Raw genomic sequence first — 27,769 nt, 5'->3', positions numbered from 1 at the left:
ACTGAATCCATTGGGTTTACAGTCATATCACCATTTCACGTGGGTGGGTCAATGATCCATCCCTTTAGTCAACTTTTAAAGAAGTATCACTTATTCAGGTACATGGCTTCAAATTGAAAAGTACAGTTCGATACGGGAAAACATGACCAAATTAGCATTGTTGTTTTTATGTTTCTGCTCAAAATGCTGGAAATGGGCCTTTTGTTTGTTAGTTTGGTTTTTTTGAGACGGGGGTTTTTCTGTGTAGCCCTGGTTGTCCTGAAACTTACTCTGTAGACCAGGCTGGCCTCCAACTCACAGAGATCTGCCTGCCTCTGGTTCTCCAGTGCTTTGAGTAAAGGCATGTGCCATCACCATGCAGGAAAATGTTGGAAATGTTAGGGACTGTAAGGATCACTAAAGGACACTGATAGAAATGTGATGTCATCACACACTGATATATGCACTAATGGCTGCATTATGATGGCCAACATGAGGTTCCTTAAAGACCCTTAGCCACTTCAGGGTCACCCATACACTGAAGGAATTTAAGAAATTATTTATGCAGATAATATTAACTAATGATGAACATTATATTTTTAAAAGAAATACAAATATTAGAAGAAAACAAGGAATTGGAGAATGCTTTGAAAAATATCCAGCTGCCTACAGAGGAAATTAAGAAGCTTGAAGATGGTGAAATTAGTAAGATCTTTTAAAAACTTCTCACATATAGATGTGAAAGTGAACACTTCTTTCACTTAAAAAAATTACTGCGTAAATGTTATAGTACAAGCCATGTGATATAAGCTCTCATTTAAAATAACGTTTCTGTAACAATATTTAGACTTGTTAAACATTATAATATGATTGTATATACAGTTGGTCATCTACTTTTTCGTAGCTCCCTCCCAACAGTGACATTTAAAAACAGACATTATCTAATTTTAATTTTAGAATATATGATTCTAAAATGAAAAGTATTTTGAGATTTATAGTCATTTGCAAATTAGACCTGAAATATGTAACTAAGTCAATTTAAAATATGTTCTTAATTCTTAATGATTTACTTTGATGATGAGTATTGTTAAAGAAAATAAAAGATAGCATACATGTGATGAAATAATTATTCTCTCTTTTTCTGTTTTCAAAGCATTATGGTACAAGATGATTCTTCCTCCTCAATTTGACAGATCAAAGAAGTACCCTTTGCTAATCCAAGTGTATGTAATATTTTCTTTAGTGTAAAAACTATTTACTGAAAATATGTTGGATGAAATACACATTTATGAAATAGAAAGAACCATTCTCCTTGGTAACAGTTCCTATTGATGCTGTTTTTATATATTCCCCCAACTAATCAGAGTAAATAAAATATGGTTATTTAAAATAGATCGAGGGAGTTTTGAGATTTGAGATGGACTTGCCTGCATTTGTTGTGTTGAATTTCCTTGGGATGGCAAATTGCCGAATGTGTCAGAATACCTTTGAGATAGAGAGATTGCAGCCAAAAAAAATAGTGTAAATCATCTTAACATCTTATGTAATTGAGTTAGAAATGAAATAAAGGAATGGAATACATTTAGTGGAATCACACCCAAAATCAGTGCTGACCTACACACAATTTGCTTAAAACACCATGCATTTTTTTTAGTATATCTTATGTCTGCTTTTAGCAAGTGGCAGGTGGCAGAAATGACGAAAAACCCACACATATTCCTTGAAATGCCAACCCTAGATGTATCCGTTTTGGGGAATAGGAGAGGCTGTGTCCCAAAACAACTTCCTTGTAGCAAACCTCTGGGGGAAGCCTGGTCTTTTCTTGATTTAGAGCCAGCTCTAATGCTATTGATATTGGAAATTTTATCACATAATTGGTCTGGGAATTGTCAGAGTCAGTGCTAGGCTGCTGTGGGAAACTGGGTTTTATAAAAAAATCCAGAATTTTTTTTTTTTATTTTCCTTTAGGTATGGTGGTCCCTGCAGCCAGAGTGTCAAGTCTGTATTTGCTGTTAATTGGATAACTTATCTTGCAAGTAAGGAGGGGATAGTCGTTGCCTTGGTGGATGGTCGAGGCACTGCTTTCCAAGGTGACAAATTCCTGTATGCGGTGTATCGAAAGCTGGGTGTGTATGAAGTTGAGGACCAGATAGCAGCTGTCAGGTGAGCACCTTCTTATCAAACTGTCCCCCACACAAATGTAGCACAATCACAGCAGAAGTTCATCCCAGTACCCCTGAACATGGCAGGTGTGTCCTACCACTGAGCTACATGCCTAATCACGTTTTCAATTCCTAATGACTTGGTTCTTTTGGGGTCTAGTTTCCTGACTAGGAACAAAATTGTTATTAGTTATAGAGGGATCTTTTGGGCCAAATATGGAGGGATTTGTTCTTGGAAAAGGGCTAATAAAAGTGAAGAAAAGTTCTGGGTAGAGGTGAGACATTCCAATGCATTTTTATTTCTTACCATGGCTCACATTTGGAAAAGCAAAAAGAAAAATATTACATAACTTTAGGGATAATCTTCAATAAGTCAAATATCTGAATGTATTCAATCACTGTCAGTCCCACTCTATAATCAGACCTCTATCACACTACATGTTCTAGGCGTTGGGAATTCATTTGTGATTCAACTTGCTGTCATTTTTTTACTATACTAGCATGAAGGTATATGCCAATTTTCATTTGATGAAAAGCCCCTGCTTTTATATAATAGAAATAATATTATGAAAATATTCAGAAGGAAGACAGATCTAATTTTTTCTCCCTCAGCTATATTTCTAACCACAGTTTATGGTTCTATTGTCTTTCTTGAATCTTAGAGAATGTTGTCAGTAAAAATGCTACTGTACTGGACACTATACAGGATTTCCCTGGACTCCCATTGCCATAGTGTGAATAGGTGAAGCTGGTGAATAATAGTTTATCAGTCTGGAAACTACTGGCTAGCTGGCTGGTTGCATTCATAGATACAAATGATTTTTTACATGCAACAACTTATGATTGACCATTGAGTCACAAGAAAGGGCAAGTTAGAAAATTCACTAGAATATTTCTTTTATCCCCTTAGTGCTAGTTTTATTAGCAATATTGATCAACATACACAAAAGAGATTATATTTAACAGCTAAGCTATAGGCCCAGACAGCACTTTTTTTTTGTATTTCTGACTCCAATCAAAGCAGAAAAGTTTATATTCCTATGTAAGCAATTTTAAGAATAGAAGGGCAATCATCACTCATTGTATTCCAAAATGTTTCTTCCATTCAGTGAATAGTCATTTATGTAGAGATGAAGTGTGTTTGATTAAAGCAGTCAATTGTAATATAATAGAGTAAATTAATGATTAAATTGTTAAACAACATAAAAATCTATAATTAACCCCTCACTTCTTGGAGGCTGTGCAATTCTCACTGATCCAGACTGTTGACATTTTTACTATCAATTTATTTGGAAGAACTTTGTCCAGTGGAGAAATGGTTCAAAATGAACTCCACTGGGGTAGCAGAGAACTTTGTGTTTTGCTTTTGTATGTTTGTTTTTATTTTTATTTTTGCAGTATTGGAAGCCAAGCCCAGGATCTTGTAAGTATTAAGCAATCACTTAACCACTGAGCTAAATCCTCAGCTTAGTTTTTCCAGGCTTTCATGTGCCCTGTCAAGAGTATAAACACATTTGTCAGCCTTCTAGCTTAAATTCTTCAGGTGTTTTGTTAGAGGTACATCTTGAGTCTTCTTTATTAGTACTTAAAACTATGCAAAACGCCAAAGAAATATAAACCAAAGACTTCACAAAGGCATGGAGATAAAAATTATAAACCATTGTTTCTTCATTAAGTGTTTCCTAAGGTTGATAGGCCTTGAAGGGTGTTTGTTTTGGCTTTTGCTTAAAATGATCATAATCATATAGTCCACCACCAAAAAAATATGTCAAGGTACTTAAGCCATTGCATCAGAAATACAGTACTCAGCAAGAAATGAATTCTTAATGTCCTCTATTGAAGGAAGTAAAAGCACAGATCTGAAGCCCATACATGGATCTTAATGAAAACTGTTTTTTCTAGCATTCACTATAGAGAACACAGAGCTATAATTTTTACCTTCTTTCAATTTTGCATTAATACCAACACATAAAAGAGGCCTTTGAACCTGATCCCTGGAAAACAAAAAAGCTAAAAAAGAGAGAATAATGATGATCCCGATGGTGGTTCAGCCCCCTGTCTCTCTAAGAAGTGTTGTAGGAATGAGACACCACACACCTGACCCAAGGAAATGGGTTTCTTGACCGTCACTGTCAAATCACCCCAGAAATGAAATTGTTTTCCCTGAATCTCTTATATAATTTGACATAGGTGAATTTTCTACATGTGAACAGAAAACTATGTATGTGTGTTTGAAACAGCAGTAATTACGACTCAAGCCAAGGTAACAAATTTAAACAACGTGAAAAATGGAGGAAGAACAGGCCAATCCAACCTCCTAGCTTGTCTATGCATGAGAATGCCTTTAAGGAGACAGACGGTTGTGAGTTCACAAACACTGGTGAAAAGGGAACATGATTTCTTCAGGCTCCATGGAAAAATGCCACATATGAGAAAAATCATAACATTTCAGAGAGTATAGGGTCATCTCCACACACTTAGAGTCTATTCGGCATTGTTTATATTCTCATAGTTCTAGTTTTATGAAATTTAAGGGTTAATGGTGAGGAATTGCATGAGAAAAAATTTATTATCACACTTACAGATGTTGTTAAAAGAAAATTTCTCAAGTAGTATAATTGATCACTATGATTCAAGAAACACTTAGCCGAGAGTCATTTTAATATGGAAAAAAAATAATGTGACGTTCAGTCAACCTCTAAGATGAGAAAAACATCTGACTCGTTTGTTACTACGTCTGTGTTGATTAACCCATATTATCAATTCTTTCTGATAACCTTCCAGGAAGCTTTGGAGATTTTGGAAGTGAAATTTATAGAGCCTTGTTGATCTCAAAAGGCCCATATTATCTAGCTAACCTTTAACCTAGTCCTGCCACATTAAGTGTTAATGTTTCATTTCCATGTTAACCACCTCACTATCATTTCCTGTAAATGTCATCCTTTCAGAAGACACCTAGGAAGGGCGTGGATAAGAATTTCCTGCTCCCATGTATCACCTGTTATTTGCTTTGTGCCCCAGATGCAAGGCAGTATGACTGTTAGCTTCTGGGAGATCATAAAATCATGAGCAATTTTATGGCTCAGGACCGTCTTCCAACACCAGTAGCCAGACTGTTTTTTTTTTTTCTTTTCTTTTTTTTTAAAAAAAAAAAACAAGAAAGTGAACCTTCTTGTCCCTCATTTGGGTTTTGAAATTTGTGGGAGAATGGCTGAAGGGCCACATATTTTTGCGTATCTGTTCACTTTCCCTTGATCAGCTTCCACACAGGTAGCAATTTTCCATTCGCTACTCCTCCGTTTCTTCCCTGTACACTCAGTGTCCTTCAGAATTCGTGTCGGGTAAGCTGTGACTAACGGGGCCTCTTCCCATCTGTTTGTCCCGGGCATTTGCCCAACTCCTCAATGCGTCAGAAACGTGCATGCTGAGTCGATGTAATGAGAGAAATGGTTGCTATAAAATCCTTTTAAGTAACTCTATGGAGCTGGCAAAAAGGGCTCAGAGGTAGAGAGCTAGCATAGTCTACCTAAAGACTTGGGTTCAATCCCCAACGCAACAAAAGTAAAGGAGAAATTCATTATTCAACTAACAGAAGACGCTTGTGTTCTACTTCCGGAGAACTCATGAAAAAGCCATTCATAGAAACCAGAGACCACACCGCTGTATTTTCTGGGGCTCTCACCATGGGTCCCTCCCTTCCAGCTGCTTACTGTGGTGTTCTCTAGAGCCCGCCCACTTCCATCACACCTTCTTTCTCTCTTGCTTCTTCTCTCTGCTTCTAAAATTTTCTTGATGCTTCATCAACCCATTTCTCCAAATAAGCCTAATTTTCTCTGGAATACTGGAGAATTGAGGTACAGGTGACAGGCATACATTGCTTTGTGTTGTCTAGAGGTTTCCTGGGACTTTTAAAAGTTACTTTTCTTATAGTCCATTATTCCCAAAGAAAAGAGTATTACCAAAAGGTTTTGAAATTGTGATGGAGACAAGCAAATCATTTCAACATTTTAAAGGATACACATAATTGTCCATACCATGGTAAACTGGGGGGCTCCTGTTTATGAATGACAAGAAGGATGGATTTTTCTCTGAATAGGACTTAAAATGAAAATGATGGTTATCAACAACTAAGCAAATAAGGTGATACAAATTTAATAAAAAACTGAATCAGCAATGAAACAGAAATCCTTTCCAAGACCCAAGGATTTGGAAATTTGGTACTGCTTAGTGGAGCCATTGTGTTCCAATGGGGCAATCTGAGGACAGGCTTTGAAAACGCGATTCAAACACTGGGCCTGAGGTCCTGAGATCACTACAGATGAAGAACAGGGCCTAAGATGATCCTTTTATTCTCTGCAGAAAACATGGTAATATTATTTTAATTATTTGTAAATGCAGCCTTATTATGCACGTGTTTAAACAAAGAAATGGAGCGTTTCTATTAAATCTTTGGATTAAATATGCTTGTGTAATGAAGTAAATGTCATGTGTACACAATTAAAATTCTAAAAATTTGTTTCTTTCACTTTAGAAAATTCATAGAAATGGGTTTCATTGATGAAAAAAGAATAGCCATATGGGGCTGGGTGAGTTGTTTTATAAGTTCTCTGCCTGTTATTCGGTTTGGTAATCCTCGTTTTCTGAAGTGTTCGCTTAGAAGGTTTTTTATGAAATGTCAGTGTTGCAACATAATTTAATCTGTCAATAGAAACAGTCAATTTGGATAATAGCAGCTCTGAAGTGGTGGTTTTAAATTTTTGTTCCTTTCTTTAATTCAATTCATTCTTTGTATAACAAATGAACTCATAATCGACACATTTTTACTTAGTTTTTGGTGCTAAATTATAGCATACTGAACTGAACTATGCCTATCAAAGGTTTGGTTGCCTCTCTGATTTGGGGATTAATGTTTATTGTATGTTTTATATTTCATTTTAATGAAAAGCTAAGCTAAGGTTTGAAATGATAGGAAATTTCAGTGTAGAAATTGCTTAGTATCTAACTCAGTGTAGCCCTACCAGGGCTATTAGGTATTTCTCTTTGAGGACAATCAGATTCTCCTAGTAGACCCAATGTGAACTTCTGCTAATTTGAAGAAAAGTGTTCTTTGGTTTCCTAGCTATCGGTCACAGAAATGACACTCTCCCACATTTGAGGACTGATGTATTTATTGAAAATAAACACAAAACTAAGTGGCAGGAGTTACCAACTGTGGGCAATGAAGCCACTGGACGATCTAGGGAGATACTGAAGAGAGTTTAGGTTTGCCCATTATAAGTTATGATAATTACCTTTCAAAGAAGTTTCCCTGCTTCCCTTTTTTTTTTGGTCTAAATTTGTACATTTGAAGTCAGTTTGCAGTTGGTTGTGCTTGGGTTGTTTTTCTTGGCTGTTTTCTCTGAGAGAGGCCTGCACAAGATGGACAGAATGAAACACAGCATTGAAAGGAATCTGCAGGACTCAGCTCGACTCCCGGCTCAGTGACCAGATGAAGGGCTGTTAGGAATTTGGAGAAAGTTGTTATTTCAAGCCACTTGGTCCTTCTTAAAACTATCAAATGTTATATATCTAAACAGAGTGAGATTGAAATGGGTAGAAACAAATGAAATACTTTAATAGGGGAATAGTTCAGATAAGACCTTTCCTACCATCCATTTTTTGTGAGATCCCTAAAGCAAATCTTTGACTGAGTCTCATTTTAAGCAAATAACATATATAATCGTTAACCTTTTGCTTAGAGCTATGCTTTGATTTTGCTGTGGGCTCTGAGTAACCATAAGCTAGAACTTTCCATTTCATTTATAGAATATGGTTATTTATTAGTTTGGTAGAGACTCTTTTACGTGGGATGATTGAAAACCCACACATCACCCAACATCACATCCATGTCAGCCCAGAATCCTTCAATAAGAGACTCTTACTATATCAAATTGTGTAAATGCCATCAAAAGAAATAGTATATTAGTCTCCCTGCACTGCTTACTTTCTCATGTGGCAGTGACCATGAAGCAGACTGGGAGAGCATGCTTGAAAGAAGAAAGCAATGAGTGGATTGCCAATGCCTGCCATGCCTGAGTAGATCCCAATCAGCTGGAGGAAACAAGGTGCAAAGAGACATAATATTAAGCCTCATTTTGTATCAGTTCTTCAAGTTTTGGACAACTCCATTCTTATTAACCCATACATCCAACCTCTGACTCATCCATCCCTTCATCCTTGTAAATTATCATTATATCTCAACTAGATCCTGTCTTAAGCAATCTATTTTATTTTTTCAGACAAAGTCTCATGCATCTCAGCTTAACTTTCAGCTTCCTATATATCCGAGAATGATCTGAAACTTATGATCTTTCTGACTCCACCATCCAAGTGCTGAGATAACAGACATGCACTACTTTTCCCAGTTTTATGTGGTATTAGAGATCTAACTTGGTCTTCATGCATGCTAAACATGCACTATACCAACAGAGCCACATCCTCAGCCCTCACGCTAGGTTCTTTATGGATGAAAGGATGAATTAGTTATAGATTAGACCCTAATATGGAGGAAGAGAATAGAAAAGCAATGGCTTATCAAGAGATATAACTCATTCTACAGAACAACAGAAAGAAAAGTCATTCATTGTGGCTGTGAGAGCTAATGGTGACGTTGGAAATGAGTCAGTGTCTTTGATAGGCAAAAATAGCTTAGTAAATGGGCATTCCAGAATGTGAAGACCACATTTATCCTGGTCTTGATAAAGCAAAGAAACTTGTGTGAGTTGGTCGAGAATCCATTAAAACTTTGAAAGTCTAAGGAATCATGAAGAAAAGTTTGGAGATATGTCAGGAGAAGTAGGTCATCAGATAATAAGAGCCTGTTAAACCACGTGAAGGGGAATGTGTGTGGCTCTTTGCATTCTGTATCTCTGTGATCATCGCAGTCCATAAGTTCTCTAAATGTTAGTATGTTTCTGAGTGTGGCCTTAACCCATCTATCAGTACTCTGTAGGTCATTGAGCAAACGCTGTGGTTTCAAAGATGGTGACGGTTGGCCACTTGCATCCACTTTTCTCCTGAGTCTTATATTTCAGTTGCTTACCAGTCATCTCTCCTTCAGGAGATGACTTTCATAGGCTTCGAACTTTATTTACCTCAAACTAACCTTAAAAAAAAACCTTCCTCATTATTAAAGACCTTCATCTACTGAGTCATCCAAATTAGAAAGCTCAGAAGAGCTACTTCTTACCTTTAACCTCTCCCTGAGCCCAACATTCTGTTGATTAGTGAGTTCTTTTTCCACTTCTAACAGCTAAGTAGCTACTGCCATCCTCAATGACCTTGTTTGATTTCAATTTCTTCGTGAGTCATTAAACCAGAACTTCTCAAATGTAAGGTATGTATCACCAAAAAAGCTTGTTAAAACACAGTTTCCAGATCCTTACAACCAAAGAGTCTGCTCAGGCTCAGAGTTTGCGTTTCTGACCAGATTCTAGGTAATACTGGTGCTTTGGGTCTATGATCTCAGGTTGGACAGTTTCTAATTAAGTTATTTTAATTGTTTCTTAACTGTCAACTTTGGTCAGGCCTCACAAACTCCAATGCTGTTTAAAATGTTGTCATTCTAAGGCTTTTTGTTTGTTTTTTATTCTTTTACAATTTTATATATCTATACAACAAACTTTGGTCATTTTCATCCTCTCTCATTTCCCACCATCTTCCTCCAAAACCTTTTCCCAACAAGCCTACCTCATGCTTGCATGCCCTTTGGGGCAATTTTGGTTTTATTTTTTGATTCACTGATTTTTATTAAGGTTGCTTGCATGAGCATGAGTTGTGGGCAAGTATTTACCATGATATAACACGGGCAATATTTCAGTGGCTATACCGCTAAATAGAATGACTCCCCTCGGGGCTGGAGAGATGGCTCAGAGGTTAAGAGCACTGACTGCTCTTCCAGAGGTCCTGAGTTCAATTCCCAGCAACCACATGGTGGCTCACAACCATCTGTAATGAGATCTGGTGCCCTCTTCTGGCCTGCAGTCATGCATGCTGTATACATAATAAATAAATAAATCTTAAAAAAAAAAAATGACTCCCCTCCCCTAACAATTATTAACTGCTGAACATCCCACAGAGGGTCAGGTTTCATGAACCCAGTCCTGTGCAGATCTTGTTCAGGTTCACCGAAGTTACTTTGAGACCATGAATACAATGTCCATGTCAGCAACTTATCCCCATCCTTGGTATCTTAAATCTTTTCTGTCTTCTCATCCAGTCTACAATGTCCTCTGAGCCTTGAAGGAAGTGATATAAATGGCACTTACTTGTCTTTATTCTCAGGACTTGTGAATCTCCACATTAATTACTGCTCACTCCAAAAGAAAGCTTCCATGACAAAACATGGAGAGCCGTACTAATTTGTGAGCAGAAACATCATTTTTAAAGCCAAGTCAGATAACATGTCCATTTAGCAAGACAACCGTTGTAGAACCCACCCTTTGACCCTCTTAGTCACATCCTCTTGAGCAGGCCTAGAGAATGGAATGAGCCTCAAATAAAATCAGAAGATTGTTAATTCTGTAATAGTCATTCCTTTGTTGTACAAAGGGAATGCATTACCTAGCTAGTCATTGTTATAGTGAAGCACAATTTTTAATATGGTATATTTCTACTTATATATATATTTTAGGGTTCCATTGTGCCCACAATATAAATAAAGAACATGTAGTCTTGCATACAAGGCCCTTGGCAACCTCACTCCTGCTACTTTTTCAATCTTTTTTCTTCCAGATTTTATAAGTAGCCAAACAATGGCTGCACTTTCCTGTCCCTATGGTTTTATAAACTTCCTGGTAACACTTCCACACACTTCTTCCATTACTCACCCTTTCCTCTCTCTAAAATGGAAAACTACTTGTTTCTGAAGACCCAGCTCAATTTTAACAACCTTTGTGTTGCAGTAACGCTTTGTACTCTTCTTATAGTAACTGGCATGCTTTATCAGGCTATTGGTTTTTCCCACAAGTATTCAAGTTATTTATGAGAATGGACTGTATCTTTTTCTCAGTCTTTTTTTCTTGAATGTTTAATAAAATATGATGCCATGTCAAGCATCTCTGATATGTGGTTAAACTGAATTTAATCCTATACCTTAGCATTCCCTCAAAGTTTGTCCCACTCATATAAGGATATTTTTTTTTTCAGGAAAAAATTCTATGGTCTAACAGTTTGGGAAATAGATGTTTATTTACAATAGTGTGTTTAGGCCCCATGGAAGACTAGTAAAGAAACTGCTAAAAAATCTTTAACCCAAATATATTTTATTCCTCAATTATTTATTCCTTCTTTTTCCTTCAACACTTATTGACAGTATGAAAACAGATGTTTTCATGGACATCTCTTTGAGAAGTGCTATTGTCGTTAATAATATTACTGTATTAGTGTCTTAGAAAGACAATGTCTTAGAATAGAAGGTGGTCTGAGGATAGAAAGGGGGCTAGAATGTTAACACTAGAAACAAATTGCAAAGGCCTGCAGGAAAGCAGAGAAACAGGGGTTGGAAAGAGGCCTTAGTCTTTTCCCGTAGAGACGAATAAGTCAGAGCCTATTGGAAACTGGAGATGTGAAGGAGGAAGTCATTAAAAATGACCATAATGGCTGCTCAGGTGTTAGTGTTCCATATCAGGAAGGAAGGTATTTTCTCCTATGTAATATTAAGTATTTCTGTGGCCCATCAAATAAGTCATGCCCAACCCGACAAATACTATTTACAATTGGTTTGTAAATAAGCTTCAAAATCCTACATTTTCTTCCAAGATATGGTTTTTGTTTTTGTTTTGTTTTTAAAGAAGAAAGAGGCATTTTCAACACTGCTTTTCATTAACTGAACCATATAACCAAAGATTTACAGCTCTCATTTTAGGCAGTTGCTAAATATCTGCTATGTCTCCATCATGGTGTTTAAGAAATTCCTGTTCATTGTAGTGATTCCTGATGGGGATGATTTTGTGCTTGGGATATTTGGCAATACTTAGAGACCTTTTAGGTTTTTACTCTGGAGAAAGGCTATTCACGTGTGGGACAGAGAATAGGGTGAAATGCTCAACACTGTTCCAGAAAACATATCATCAATAGTGCTAAAAATCTTGACTGCAATGAAAAACTGAAGCAATGTTCGTATTGTTCAGGAGGAGGGAGAGGTTTGCCTAAACTATTAGAAAAAGCAGCTACATTTTCAGGATTTGCTTTGTTAGGATAGACCTAGCCAGGTGGTGTTGAATAGGCATCAGTGCATTATTTAATCTTAGTTCCTTGCTCTTGCAGTGACTAATTATGAGCAATTTGAATTGCTATGTGAGGATGATGTAAATGTAGAATGAATACACTTCTAATGAGAGACCATGTTAGACTATATTATTTCTGCCAGAAGAAGTTGCCCTGGTGTGGGAAAACAGGAAGTGTCATGGGTTGCTGGGACAGGCCTTCAGGTTTGAGCCCCAGCTCTGGTTTTTACTGACTCCACAGCCACTGCAAATTTACTCTGAGCTACAGCTACCCCATTATGAAATGCATCCGCAGTTTTCTCCCATGGTCACTGAAGGGATCACAGGAGATAACAATGGAATCCTATTTTCAGTCAATATGTACTTTATCCCTCCTGTATATACGGCCATTTTTTCCCCAGTGTTGGGAATAGATCCATAAACAAAATAAACAAAACTCTCTACTCACAGATTTGGAGAATAGTGGGAGGGAAAGTAAATAAGTACAATACAAAATGTTGAGAGATGATAAGGGATATTTAAAAAGTACAAAATAAAACAAGAAAGGAGGGTCGTGAAGGGCTAGTATACTTGCATGATTAGATTTCTTTGGAAGTTACATTTGAGTTAAGACCTGAAGCAGAGAGAATAAGGTGTGAGGACAGGTACTTCCTGGGGAAAGAGCTATCCAGGCAGAAAGTAACAGCATTTGCAAATGTCCTGAGGCCAGATCCCATTTCCAGAGCTCAAAGAACAACAAGAGAGCCAAGGAACAAAGTGGGAGAAAGGAGAGGCAAGGGGGGAGGAGACTGGATGGGTAAGGATGGGGCAGAGGGTGTGGGACCTCAAAGAGCATCGCAGTGAACTCCTGGGCCAGATAAGCGCTAGCTAGTTATTGTTATTGTTGGTTGGAAAAATGTCCCAATGTGTAAAATAGCTTAAATCCATACCCCTGTTTAAAATTCTGTGCCCTTCCAGGAATGATTTTAAAAGCATCCTTCATTTAAACAAAATGGCAAGGCATCTAAGTGCAAAGGACACAATTCTAGAATTCTCTTGGCCAATCTGCTCTGTGGGTTCTTTTCTTACAGCAGCCACCCACTCTGCCTAGGAGCCCCACTCCTGAGAGAGCACAGAAAGTCAGTGTGGTTTTTTTTCCCCCTCTTCATTTCTACAATAGGAATAGCTTTTCCAAATCACCCAGACACTTACAGCCTGAATTTCTCATGCTGTGCTATAGATACAGTATGATTTTGCTATCACTAATTCCTAGACAATATTTGTATTCTATCTGAAAATGGAAAAAAAATCTATTTAAACATGGTCCTATAACCTAATCCTGAGTTAGTACATATTAATAATGTCTAAGTTTCTAGACACAAATGTTCGAGAAGATTTTTGTAGTAGAAATTTCAATGTCACGCCACGCTATTCTCTGCTCTTGAACATGGAGAGGAAAGGTCATATCCAATGTTATTATTTTAGTAAATGCTCTTTTCCAATAAAATCATAAACAATAGTATTTAATGAAGCTCTCAGGTTTACTCTGCTCTCATTTAAAATTAAAATTAAAGAGGGAGGAGTCCCTTTTCATCTAGGAGCAGTTCCTACAGTCCTACTAATTAAAGCAAATTATTTTCATAAGTGAAATTTCAAATCATATAGAGAATTTCACTTACTGAAGTGATTTTAAAACCCAAATGTTCCTTCTGCTTTTAAAATATATTTTCCCCTATTAAAACCTAGTTTAGTTCTCCTCCAAATATAATAAAAAGAGGCCATGGTATAATTGGAGTAGCCTATTTTATTCTGAGTTTTGCAGCCAAAGGCCCTCAATAAAATTCCCCAGAGATGGAAACATAAAACCACAAACTACTTAGAGGATTCTTCATTTAACTGTTGAATTCAACGCAATTCTTAGTTGGTCTTCCAACTCCTTATATTTCATGGGTTAAGAGTGGGCCCACTGGCCCCACTTTGCTCCAACCACCTCCCATTCCTGTCTAAAGACTAACAGCTTAGGAGGAGGCATGATTTGCTTGACCACGGTGGGGGTGGGGGTGGGGGGGACGGGGACGTCACAAGGTCCCATGTGATGTGAACAAGTGTCCCTGCACCAAGGCACAAAAAAGCACAAGGAAGACTTTTTCATCTCCTGTGAACATTGCTTTTAGTCCACATTCCAGGAGACAACTTAGTCCATGTTCCCAGGGGAGCATCTCTTCCAAGCATATCTGTACAGGCAAGATTTACTTTCCAAGAGGAAATGAAACCCCCTTGTGATATCCTATTTGGTTCTCCCCATTTTTGAAAAGAGTCAATTAGCCAAGTCACATGGAAATTCTGTGTGCAGGGTGAAACGGTCCCTGATTCCTTGAGGAAAGAACTCTGTGAAGACCTAAACTACTCCCAGCTCTGCCCTTCTGTCTCTATTAGTATTTCTTTACATTCTTGGGAAATGTGAAAGAAGAAATGTAAAGTTTTGAAAGACACCAACAGTTTTCCTTCTTTTGAGCTGCTGTGTCAGAATGCCTCGAAACGGCATGTGTAACTCACTACACAGCACCAACTCCAGCCATGCCCTGGTAATGAAGGCGGTAAAAACGGAGCTACCAATTCTGCCTCACAGGACTTTTGTGAGCTTGAGAAAGTATCATACATTTGCATTTGGAAACAGTTTCCTCTTCCTGTACATCTCTTTCCAGTAGAAGCATGGGGGGTTTGTTTGTTTTTGTTTTGCTGTTTTTTTTTTTTCTAACAAAGTCCTAGTTAAAAAGATCTAAAAATGGGGGGAGCAGATTTTGTGTTTTTTTATAGAAACCATGTAATTACATTTATCTCTTAAACTTTGCCTGCCCTGTTTTCAGGGGGTTTGTTGTGATCAGGACCTTAACTTTTTCCTGATTTATCAGAGATAAAATTACTATTGGTGCTTGCCGCTGGGGTGCTACTCTACAAATACCCCCAGCTCTCCTCTGTCTTTATTGTGAGTAGATTCGATTTAAAAACACAAAGAAGCTTCTGAGCATGTCTGGAGCTGACCAATAACAATGTCTCCACAGTCCTACGGAGGTTATGTTTCATCCCTGGCCCTTGCATCCGGAACGGGTCTTTTCAAATGTGGAATAGCAGTGGCTCCAGTCTCCAGCTGGGAATATTACGGTATGGAAACATTTCATAAATGTTGCCATGAAAACATTTAACACATAATTACTCTATATTTGAGGTTGCTAGGAAAACAAATTATGTGGTAAAGTTCACCCCCAGCATCACTGGAGAAAACATCATCTATAAAGGAGGTTGTTCATGTAACCCATTATTATTTTGCTGTAACCACCTTTAGTGGTTAAGATCTCTTCAAGATCTTAAGAGAAGGATTCTTCAGAAATCCAGTATATCTTATTTTGTCCCAGAAACTTTGAGCCCCTGTTGAAAGAAATCTTTAACACCAGAGCTAACTCTGTTTTTGAAGGCACATAAACTCCAGAAATGATGGCTTTTAAGCATATCTTTTGCAAAGTCAGGCTAGGGGCCAAGGAATTCACCTTCACACTACAGTTGTAGAGCACAGCTCCTTTATTTCACAAGTCAGAGAAAAAAAATACACGTGTGTGGAGAGTGTGTGTGTGTGTGTGTGTGTGTGTGTGTGTGTGTAGTTGGGAAGTATGCATTCCTGTGTGTGTCTGTTTTCATGATTAAACTCAATACAGAATGATTATTTGAAAATAACTCTAATAATTGTGCAAAAAATTTTTAAAAAATAGCTTTTTCTAGACTCTCTTTCCCATGCTGGGGTAAAAATGAGACATTCATGCCTTACAAGGAATCTTTCTTTATTCAGAAAGGTAGGTGTGTGTTTGTGTGTTTGAATATGTGTGTATGATGTTGAGCCGAGTAAACCTGGGAGACACATTTCCATCCCAGATGCAACAAGACACCGGTGAAGGGACTAGAGGTGGTGGATTTTGTAGTTTATTTTAAAATATAATGAGGCCGTTCCCATCTCAACATTCCCCCAAGGAAAGTATGTGAAGAATCTTAAGAGCAGCCTGTGAAAGGAAATGCTTAGATACTCATGTTTCTATAATTTTCTGCATTGTTTCTCCAGCCTCACTGAGGTGAGTTACCTAGAGGACACCTTCACTGAGGCCAGCCATGACATCAAGTAAAACAAGAGCGTGCCTCCACATGGGAGGACAGGGGCACAATTACTAATGGAGGAGTTATGTAAGGTAGTGAAATGACATGTATAAAGTAGAAATAACATATTCTGATGTATTTTCATAGCATCTATCTACACAGAGAGATTCATGGGCCTCCCAACAAAGGATGATAATCTTGAGCACTATAAAGTAAGCATTTCCCATTGCATCTAGGTCACTAATTTATTTCAAATGTGTTAAGTAATTTTAAAACAGTGATTCAGAGTTTTGCAGATTCAGTTCTGGATCCCCAGGCAAAAATTATGATCTTTTGTTAACTGGAAAGCATCACTAGAATGAAATTGTAGTCTTTGGGGATTCTATTCTGTCACCATCCTCCTTTCCCTAACCTCCTTTTCCTCATCTCCCCTCCCCACCCCCAATGCCTACACAGCTTGAGCGGGCATCATTTATGCCTAAGGTCTCACTCATATGTAACATATGACACATAAACTTTCAGTTTTTCAAACTAAGAATCAGATGGAAGTAATGCAAATGATGATGAAAATGTGTTGCTCTGACTCTTAAATATTTATCAACCAAAGCAATACATAATTTCAGTATTGGTGCGAAGTCCATTGCACAATGATTTAGCTAGTTTTCTATTAGAACTTGCAGCAACTAAAATGTTAATTTTTCTTCTTTTCCAGAATTCAACTGTGATGGCAAGAGCAGAATATTTCAGAAATGTAGACTATCTTCTCATCCACGGAACAGCAGATGGTGAGGTTTAAGCAAGACTCTTACACATAAAAATACTGAGCCAGCATCACTTTGTTTAAGAAACATTAAGCATCTTCCTATGCCTGTGCTCAGGGTCAGTACCTAAGAGTCAGGGACATTTCCATATCTGAGCGTGATCACTCGCTGCTGACAATGTCAGATGCATGACTAGATAATTGTTGGTGTTCATTTCCAGGCAGAACATTGTCACTCTAGGCTTTCTGGTGTTTAGCAGCACTTTAACTCTCTCTCCCTCTCTCTCTTTGTTGCAGATAATGTGCACTTTCAGAACTCAGCACAGATTGCTAAAGCTTTGGTTAATGCACAAGTGGATTTCCAGGCCATGGTACATGATTCTGTTTTACCCTTGTTCATGCCCTTTGGCCATCAAGCTAAAAGAAAGGGTCTTGCACACACACACACACACACACACACACACACACACACACACACACACACACGTTATTTATTTGGTAAAACCTGAAAACACAGCTGGTGAGTAGAGAAAGCAGCATATTAGTAAATGAATCCTGGACTTTTTCTGAATCTTCTTAAGGGCCGGAGGTAAGCCAAATCACCTGTGTCATATAAAATGACCGGAATCATATAAAATAAGGTAATTTACAAGATTAAACAGCTCAAATATCTAATGGTTCTGCAGCCCTGTGTGCATAAGTGTAGATACATCCAAGTTCCTACAGAACCTAGGAGTCACAGAGCAGCTAAAAGGTTCTGTTTATTCAGGAAGAAGCATTTGCAAAATGTTATCAGAATCTCAGTGAATTTCCACAGTTCCATTCAGTTAGAGAATCAGTTCATCTGTGTGTGCTCAGTGCCTGGCACATGCATTCCAGGTTGCAAGAAGAATGCAGAATGGGATCAAAGGATCAATAAGGTCCAGAGTGAGAACAGTTCTTGGTAGATGCGGTTTCCCGGCTTCAGTAAATGTTTTTTTCTCCCTCAATTGCTTGTGTTGGACAGGACTTCAGGAAGGGAGTTCCTTAGCTTTTAGAAGTTTATATTTTTAAAATATAATTTACAAGAAGTGAGATGAAGTCTTTATGGCCTTTGTTTATTGTGACTTTCTAAAAGAACTCAGTAAATTTATAGCATTACATCATAACCTTTGTTACGCAATGAAGACAATAATCCTACTTGAATCTCTCCAACAATAAAGAATAAAGTTATGTTTCATCCCCTCTTTTTTCTTTTACAACGATGTTTTAAAGTCCTATAAAAGGTATTTATGGTTATGTGTGATATATTACATGATGGATTTTTCTGAAACAGAGAATTAGATTTATAGGCCAAAAGCTTCATTGAACTTTTGAGCTACCATGATCCTAGGGAAAATTAAATATAGTGTTTTTACATTTCACATGAAAAACCAAAGTGCCAAGAACCCAAGTAACAGACCCAATGCACCAGTTCTGGGACCCAAGACTCTCGATTCTAATCCCCAGGACACTGGTCATTAAAACAGCTCATCCTTTAGGATGTTAAACCTACAATTAAAGAATATAAACCAGTACTGGATGTTGATAAGAACTCCACTTTTTCTTGCTCCAAATGTTTTCATGCAAACGATTGTATTTATTCAAGGGTTCTTAAAATAATCTTCCATAAGTATTAGGAAACTTACTGTGATTTTGGAGCACAAGAAAGCCAAACTAGACATGTTTTGTAGCTCCAGGAATGAAACGTGGTTCTTTCCTTTTGTTGCAGTGGTATTCTGACCAGAACCATGGCATCTCATCTCGTGGCTCCACGAACCACTTATATATCCACATGACCCACTTCCTCAAACAATGCTTTTCTTTATCCGACTGAATCAACGTGGGTATTAGCCTATACCGCAATCTGACAGCTTCACGTGGACGACTTGGACCGTGAATATTGTAAAGGCCGCTGATAACTACGGAGGGCTCAGAAGTTCAAGCTCAATATTGTTTACATTTTCTTATACTCTGGGAAAGAAGAGAAAAAGGGAGCCACGCATCTCACTTTGGACACAATGTTTTATCTCTTGTTCACTTTGGGGGAAATAAAGTCAGAAGCTCAAGTTACGTCATGTCGTGTGTGTGCACTAATTTTGGGCTGTGCGCTCTACTGTGGAAAATGCTTCTACAGGAAAACTACATGACTAGTATGGTGGTCATAGATGAGGATAAACTAGATGCCATTTGGGGGTTTTGTGATGAGAACCCCAAATACTGGGACAAATAGCACAGAGTACAGAAAGGCACAGTTCAGGACATGAAGTGTATCAAGTCTGAGATGTCTGCACTTTCTGCTGTCCCTCCAAGAAATGTTTATTAACTTTAATTCCAAAGATTCTCCCCAACATTGCCAAATGTGTTAGGTAAGGATAAAGACTTTTGGTTCAAGCCTCCTTTTAAGAAATACATTAAATCTGGAAGTGATATTACTTTGAATCTCTGTAGAATTAGTAATAAACTCTACCTTAGATTACTAAGTTAAACCAACAAAACTAAAATGGACAACAATCTCTAAACAAGGAATTTTTTATATCTGTAAGAGCTCTCTGAAGTAGTACACTCTAAAGTTCATTTCAAAGACCAGAACGCTATAATGACAATCACCAATAAGAACCTTTGGGTAGCTTACCATCTCTGTGATTGCCTGGGAATTTAAAAAGAGCCACACCAGGATACCAGCAGACACATGGGAACAAATTTGGAAGCATCCACTAAGCCACTGTATGGAGGGTACTTCATTTATGTTTCCCAGCTCTGGATTGCGAATACCCTGGGTATTCCACCTCTACCCCAAATTTAAGTCTTCCTTTCTGGTTACAGGTTCCATGTCCTCAAAGACTCTTCTCAATCCAAGCGAGGAATGGGGTGCTTGAAGGTTCACAGGTCACAGTATTTTCTAGATTTTTCAGACACTTCTCATCCCCAAACCCTTTCTACTCCCCAGTCTTGAAACCTTCTCATTCTCACCACACAGTCTTACTTGCCACAGAGACAGGACTGCAGAGTAGATACTCGAGCTGGAAGGCACTTTACACATCCAGAAGACTGTCTCTCATCACACAGACTGGCTGAAGTGTTGGGCCACAGAGAATGCTAATCCCTGAGTTTCAGTTCTCCACAACACAGTCTCTGAAGCAAGCCCAGAAGGGTCTTCATTGTTTCCCAGCTTGGGAGAAGAGAAAAACCAGTAGGCATTTCCTAGCAGTACTCTGCCTAAGAGATACAAACAAGATGACTAACGGAAATCTTACATCGCCTTTGTGTGGGATTTGAAAAACCAGTTTCTATATGAATGTACAGAAAGTAGCTTTGAGCCTCAGACCTTTGCTTCTGTGTTCACAGAAGTGACTTCCACAAGACAAATCCAATCAGGTCATTTCCCTACTTAGAAATATCCAGGGATTCTCCCTGTCTACAAAAGAATCTTTAACCTCAACTGCACAGCACATGGACACATGGAGCCCATGACAGTCTTTCCCATGCAGATTTTTCCTAACCTTACTCCGGTCATCAGTCTCCATAAGACCTGAATTTCTCCTAAGATACCACATTCCTTCACATCTCACCACGCTGTGAAAAATCTAGTGTCGCCACTAACCACTTGTGGCTATCTTCATTTAAATGATTAAAAAAGAGATGACATTAAAATATATCACTTTAACCATACTGCCATGTGGAGTAGTAAGTACCATGAGAGATACTGTGGACACAAGCTACTTACATCAGCACAGGAAGCAGTAATGAACCTATAATACCCTAGAGCCATGTCCATGGCCTGAATCCTACAATGTATTAGAACAGAGAAAGCTCACCAGCAGTTTATTGAATTTACACCTCTATACTTTTGGGAGATGGAGGTTTTCTGCATCACTTTTAATAAAGCTTAGCCTGACCCCTTAGATAGAAACATCTAGATCTTCCCTGGGGCTTTTACTGTATATATGTTCATTCATTGACTGGTTCATTCAATAGACATTTGTTGAATCTGGCTGTGTACCAGACATTGCAATACACTGAGGAGTGAAAGGCAGGAATTTGACTAGAAATTATTTAATAATTTCATTTTATTCTGCCTCACTAAATTATCCTCTGGGCTTGGAAGAGTAGAAGGACTGTAAAGGACAATGGGAGCTATTTTAAGTAGAAAATGCCAAATTAAAGGGATACTTCTAGAACATTGTACCTCTTTTCTTTCAAAAAAAAAGGAACATACTAATTCTTCTATTTTTTTTTTCCACATTTTACTCTGGGATGTATTTGGAGAGGGATGTCTCAGTGTTACAAAGTGCACATTACAAAGTACCCACCTAACACGACCAAGAGTTTCATCAGTTCATTCATTAACGGATGCAAATCACTATTTGATGTACTATGGTGACTAAAAGAAAAACAAAACACTCATACACAATAAGAGGAAATCATAGAGTTATTTAAAAAGATAATTTCATTTCCCCCACTGTGGCACTGGCCCTCCAACCACTTATAAAGATTTCAAAGTTTTAAATGATAATCTAGTATTTCTTAGAGAGAGTGAGGAAACAGAAGCAGGTGCATGAGAAATTTGGTTAAACTTAACACAAATGCAGGAACTTCTACTGACGTTTTAATAAAAAAAAAAAATCTACCTCGGAGTACAAAGTGTATTATTTATTTCCTTCAAGGAGCATTTACTGACTCCCTGTATTGGCATGGTGTGTATACTTCAGGGGTTACAAAGATGAATGCATGTGACAATTTCTCCATTTGTAGACTGTTTCAGGAAAGGCAACTTAACGAATCTGATTTTCCCAACATTTAAGCATTTTTTCAGAAGCTGACAGATCTTTATGCAAATGTTGTTGCCAAGCTGTTTGTAATGGTGAAATTATACTTTGACAGTAACTCTTTAAAATATATTAAACCCAGCTAAGGTTTTTTTGGAAATGTTGCCAATTAAGTGACTTTAATGAGCTTCTTGATGGTAATGTAATTAAAATTCAGATGTTCTAATTGTTTAAAAAAATTAGTTCTGGGAAAGTAAAATAAGCAAATGTAAAATGAATTAGGACTAATTTAAATGGTGATTATGTGGTCTTCTTAGAAGATTGTACCAAAACAATGCTTTCAATTATGCTGTTTGTAAGGAAGAAAGAAGGTACCTAACAGAGATTTCAAATTGAATCAATAAGGCAGATATTCTGAGTTTACCCAATAAAACAGATTGAAAGATGCAGTAAACCCTTCACAGCCTGAGAAAGCCCCACTGCAACACTTCCTTGGCTTAATGGACAGGTACCTTGGCAATTTCATGTGGAATAATTTTTAATTCAGGGAGAAATTAGTGCCTGGACCTCACCAAGCTATTCAGGGAGAAAATGATCTGGCTTTCAGGAAAAGCCTCTAATGACCACCTGCTCGGATCATTGGCATGCAATCCCAGCATGCTGCTCACAAACACTTCTTTTGACACACAGGTAATGTCTTTGGCAAGCTAGAGCGGTATGATTCCATTTCATTGGATTCTAATTAATACTCCATTACTGACTACTTAAAGAACTGCTTTGACACCCTATGTTTTAACAAATATTTGTTGGTACAGCATGGCATTCTTTGCTCTGTGGGTTCTGGACAGCCTGTGTTCTGTGAATGAGAGAGAGAGACACAGTCAAGCAGAAGTCACAGCACAATGGCCTGACAGCCCAGCTTCCTTCTTTGGTAATTACTGTTCATTGATCTGCAAAGACATAGACGTCTGTGCCAGTCATTAATTACTGGGAAACAAGAATGTTTTTTCACTATAATAGAAAGTAAACTTTGGAAATATATGCCTTAATGAAACACATAATAGGACATAAAACTGATTAGTATATATAAAAAAATCACTCACACATGATTTAAGTTGCTATTGAACAATGCTTTCAAATAGCCTTTGAATGTGTTATAAACGTTTTATATCACGCTGACAGTAAGCTACTTTTCCAATGTTAAGAAGTGATTATTAAAATACATTGTATGAACTCTTAAAGAACTAATAAAAAAATCTAAAAGAAATAGTGGCTAAATACAGATTTCAATATATACAGCGTTTTGTACCTATAGGAAACATTATTGCTATCTTGTTTCCTTTAGAAGATTAAAGCAATGCACTTTCCATTATAGAAAATTCCTTTTATTTCAAATTAAATATAGCACATCTCACATGCCATTCTTTTAATACAACCAGTTCATAAAGGCTCACTTTAGAAGAAGTCCACTATAGATAATAAGGTCATAGGAGCCAATGTTAGAATGCTTGGTTTAAATCCCAGTTACTAGCTATATGAAATGCATTAACTTTAATACATTCTTACTGTTTCCTTTTCCTTGAAAGTGAAGCAGACATAATCATACTTCCCATTCCATTGGAAGCTTAAAATAGATACTATTTGTAGAACTAATGATGTCTAGCTCATAGGAAAATTTGTGGTTGTTATTTAACACATTAAAAAAACACTTTTTGTTGTTTTAAAAAATGTAACTCTTGGGAAATTGATAGCTTGAGTCTATAGTCAATAATTTCTTTCTCATCTCAACAAGTTTAATATGGGTTAGAATCCTTACTTATTTATATGGAATTCTCCACATACTTCTAGAACAATGGCCCTTTAGGAATGACTAACATTAAGGCTGTAAGTCTCCAGGAAGCTCACCTGCCTTGGCACTTACCCTGAATACGTGATTTACTCTTTTATCTCAGCCACTATCTGTCTCTAAAGCCTAAAGTTTGATGTGTGATAATCACCTTGGAGGAACACAAACTGCCAGAGCAATATACAGGTGAAGGCCCATGCATCCACTTCTTGTGTGGTCTACAACACACTAGAGAGATGCACTTTGATGACCTTTGTGAGTTTTGTTCATCAACCTTATTTGGGTTTTAGAACCTAGGACATCTTTTATCTGCTTAGACCTTGGTTCTGTCCTTATCTAGGTCTCAGCTTAGATGTCACCACTATTGAAAGAATGTCTCTGGCCACCAAGTTTAATGTTGCCTTTACCACAGTCAGAACCGTTCACCCACATTCCCTACTTCTGCTTTCTCGACAAAGTACTTAGAGATAACAGAAGTTATCTTACTTATGTGTGTGTCCTTTTCAAATTTTGTCCTTTCAAATACCACAAACTTCATCAATTACCTGTCTCTCTACCTTTCATACCAATACTGTACCTGAAATGAAGTAGGGAAAGTTCAATGAATATTTGCTGAATCAATCCCCACATTCTGTGCCTAAGAAGACCCATGAAATTAGAATGTTTATGTAAAACCTTCCAAGGAGATATAGTTTAGCCTTCCTGGAACTTAGCGTGTAACAGAACTTTGCTGCATCCCCCCACCACAAACACACACACACACACACACACACACACACACACAAAGAAGAATATGGAGGAAAATCCCTAAGGAGCATGTGGCCCACAGCAGAACAGGGTTAAGGAGGATGGGAATCTTAATCAGAGATAGAAAAGACATCAGCCTTTTAAACAAAAATAATTTGGATTAGGAAATGGAAGCAGCCTACTGCATTGTCCCAACTTAGACACTTGCTGCCTCTTGATGAGTCACTGAAGGGGTGCCACACACTGAGGACACTTGGCAACAAATGTTCAGTAAGACGTCAGATGAGTATCTGACGTGCTATTGAGGAACCCAACAGCTTTTACTTAAAAATACTTCTTCCCTCCAGGTTTTCTTTGGGGTATAGAAATCTTTACCTTTTAAAAATACTAATTTTAAAAACGTATTTCCCACTGGGGCAGATGAGGGCAGCTTGTGCTCCTTCAAATCATCAGGATCCAAACAACTGTGTTCTAGTTCTTCTGTTGTAGATAGAGCTTCTCTCTTCCTAAGGCTCGGTTAGTCCTTCCCTCTCTATGCCATAGGGGTAGATCTATGGCTTTCAACTCAATATGAAACATTAATGAGTCTCTTTCATGTTCTATTTTTAGGGCTGGAGTGGAAAGGCTTCATTGGATAGCAATCATAGATCCCCTAGGAAATAGTTCATCTGATTTAGGCAGCATTGGGAGAAAAATATTTTCAGTGGTCCTATAGTAGACGAGTCTGTTACACATACTTTACTTTTTAGTCACAAACACACATATAGTCTACACTTGAAAGAAATAAAACACACTATTACTTAAAGTAGAAACAGATACCCCTGGGCCATTTTAAAATGCACTCTCCTGGTTGTTTCTTTTTGAAGCTAGGAAGGGCTGGAAGAATCAGGCACATATTCATCCATCACCATCACTATCGCCACCATCGCCATCCACCACCTTCCTTAGTGAAACTCATTCAAATGCCAGTTGAAAATCTAGTAACTAAACTATTGGGCAGCTTGGCATAGAGTTCCCTGTTAAAGTCTCCTTTGAGGCCAAGTAGGCAATCAGAAAGAGTAAAGATACCCAGTGACCAAGGATGGTCAGTTACAACAAGGTCTCCACAAACTGATGCTGAGAGGTTGATGAGCTGGTAGGAACATCTAACAGCATGAGAACTGCAGTCTCACACAGTTGCTGCACAAAAATATGTGCCTGATTCTTCCAGCCCTTCCTAGCTTCAAAAAGAAACAACCAGGAGAGTGGATTTTTAAATGCCCCACAGGTATCTGTTTCTACTTTAAGTAATAGTGTGTTTTATTTCTTTTGAGTGTAGACTATATGTGTGCTTGTGATTAAAAAGTAAAGTATGTGTAACAGACTCGTCTGCTATGGGACCATGAACTCTCTACTACTCCCATGTTGTCAAGTGATAATGTCAATGCCTCTTTTTAGATACTCTAGAAAAAGAATAGTGAAGTGCAAAGCCTTTTCAGATTACATATTATTGTCATTAGTCAGATGCTCAGTACAGGGAGGAGTTTGAGAAGAAGTCAGGCAGGAGCAATACAGATGCAGTGATGATGCGTGAAGTTCTCCACAAAAATATAAAATTAAAAGAATCTAGAGTCTCCATGAGTACAGCCGTAGTAGTAAGGTCTTTATTAGCAATTGTTAAAACTTAGGTACCATCAATGGAGTGTCATTAAGTAGTTGCTCAATAAAGATGGATAGGTTGATCTTACAATGAAGCCTTTACACTTCTCTGTAATGGAGTGGTTATTGCAAGGTCTGGAATTTGTTTCAGTTTCATGGTCTGGCTCTCTAATCTTCCTGCCATCTCTCCTTTACTCCACAGTGTCCTTCCCGATTTCTTCTAACAAATATCGCCCCTGGGCTGCACAGTCCTATGCCTGCTGGACTGCTGACTCCCATACCGTCGCCATGGAAACAGAGGTGGGGGAAGGGCGGGGGCATGCTTTCATGATATCACTTAGGAATGGTCCTCAAATTGGCATGGGGTACATCATGGCAACCTCACTCAGCCTGTCAGAGAACAGGCTCCAGTCAGAAAGAAGACTGAGTGTGTGAAGTTGAAGTCTCGTTTCTTCAAATTATGTTTTCAGAAAGACAAAAATAAAACTTCACAAGAGTCCCTGGAAAAATATCTTTCAGGTCTGAATCCCTTTTCAGTTAATAGCTATCAATTTTTTATTTTAACAAAAGTCATGCATAACTACAAGTTGCCAAGGCACCTTCAACATTTATTATTTGCTTTTGGAAGTTACAGTATCAAGAGCCATAAAATATTATTTACCTAATCGTCTTAAGTGAAAAGGTCAGTAGGAAATTCTTCTATTAGATCCAGGATGTAGTTTTACTTATTTATTCGTGTTTTATTTAAAAAAATAATTATGAATTTATCAAATTTTACAATGCATATTAAATATTGTAAATAGAAAAATGTTCACATTAGACTTGTGTCATATTTCCCAGAAAATATGTAAAGTCATAGAAACTATGACTATATGGCTAACAAGTGTAACTTTAAAAATATATAATTTATTCATTAAAATGTCATCCATTTTTGGAAAAGATCTGAACACTTATTATATACATGTTTATGTGTTTATGTAACTTCTATAGATATATTCTTGTATTTATATCTATGTATGTATATATGCACACACATAAAGAACTCTCAGAACTCAAGAACAAAAAGATGAACACAATTTGAAAATTGGCAAATGTCTTCAATGAACCTTTATTTAAAGAAAGTACACAGAAGTCCTCAATAAACTTAGCTGTTAGAGAAATATAAATCAAAACTCCAATTAAGTACCACTGCAGTATTCTCCATAATAGACAATAGATACAAGCACCCCAGATGTTTACCAAATCAGTGGGTGAAGGGCTGAGCAGACTGATATATATATATAATTTATGCTTAAATAATAGTACAATAGAATATTATTTATGCATAAAAGTAGTTTCACATGTCACAATATGAATAAGTAGTGATACATACTAAATGAAAGAAAAGGCTATTTGTATATTTCACTTATGCAGAATATCCATAATAAGTAAATTCATAAAGACAGAATTCAGATCAGTGGTTGTCA

The 27,769-nt window shown here is 37.5% G+C and overlaps 1 protein-coding gene across 2 annotated transcripts in view; it reads left to right on the top strand.

Moving 5' to 3' along the window:
- Positions 1-19,376, top strand: part of Fap (fibroblast activation protein alpha) — a 78,082-nt gene extending 58,706 nt beyond the window's left edge. For both annotated transcript variants that reach the window (XM_006984605.4, XM_076569561.1), the window contains 9 exons: positions 586-684; positions 1,133-1,202; positions 1,948-2,142; positions 6,673-6,727; positions 15,448-15,547; positions 16,673-16,737; positions 17,238-17,310; positions 17,583-17,656; positions 19,036-19,376. In XM_006984605.4, coding sequence (XP_006984667.1) covers positions 586-684; positions 1,133-1,202; positions 1,948-2,142; positions 6,673-6,727; positions 15,448-15,547; positions 16,673-16,737; positions 17,238-17,310; positions 17,583-17,656; positions 19,036-19,140 — 836 coding nt within the window. In that variant the 3' untranslated portion in view covers positions 19,141-19,376. The remainder of the gene's footprint in view (positions 1-585; positions 685-1,132; positions 1,203-1,947; positions 2,143-6,672; positions 6,728-15,447; positions 15,548-16,672; positions 16,738-17,237; positions 17,311-17,582; positions 17,657-19,035) is intronic.
- Positions 19,377-27,769: the final 8,393 nt, after the last annotated feature.

This window comes from Peromyscus maniculatus, chromosome 4 (genome assembly GCF_049852395.1).
Source record: "Peromyscus maniculatus bairdii isolate BWxNUB_F1_BW_parent chromosome 4, HU_Pman_BW_mat_3.1, whole genome shotgun sequence".
NCBI classification, from domain to species: domain Eukaryota; kingdom Metazoa; phylum Chordata; class Mammalia; order Rodentia; family Cricetidae; genus Peromyscus; species Peromyscus maniculatus.
Note: the sequence above shows the minus strand (reverse complement) of the source record. Positions and strands in the feature narration are given on the sequence as shown.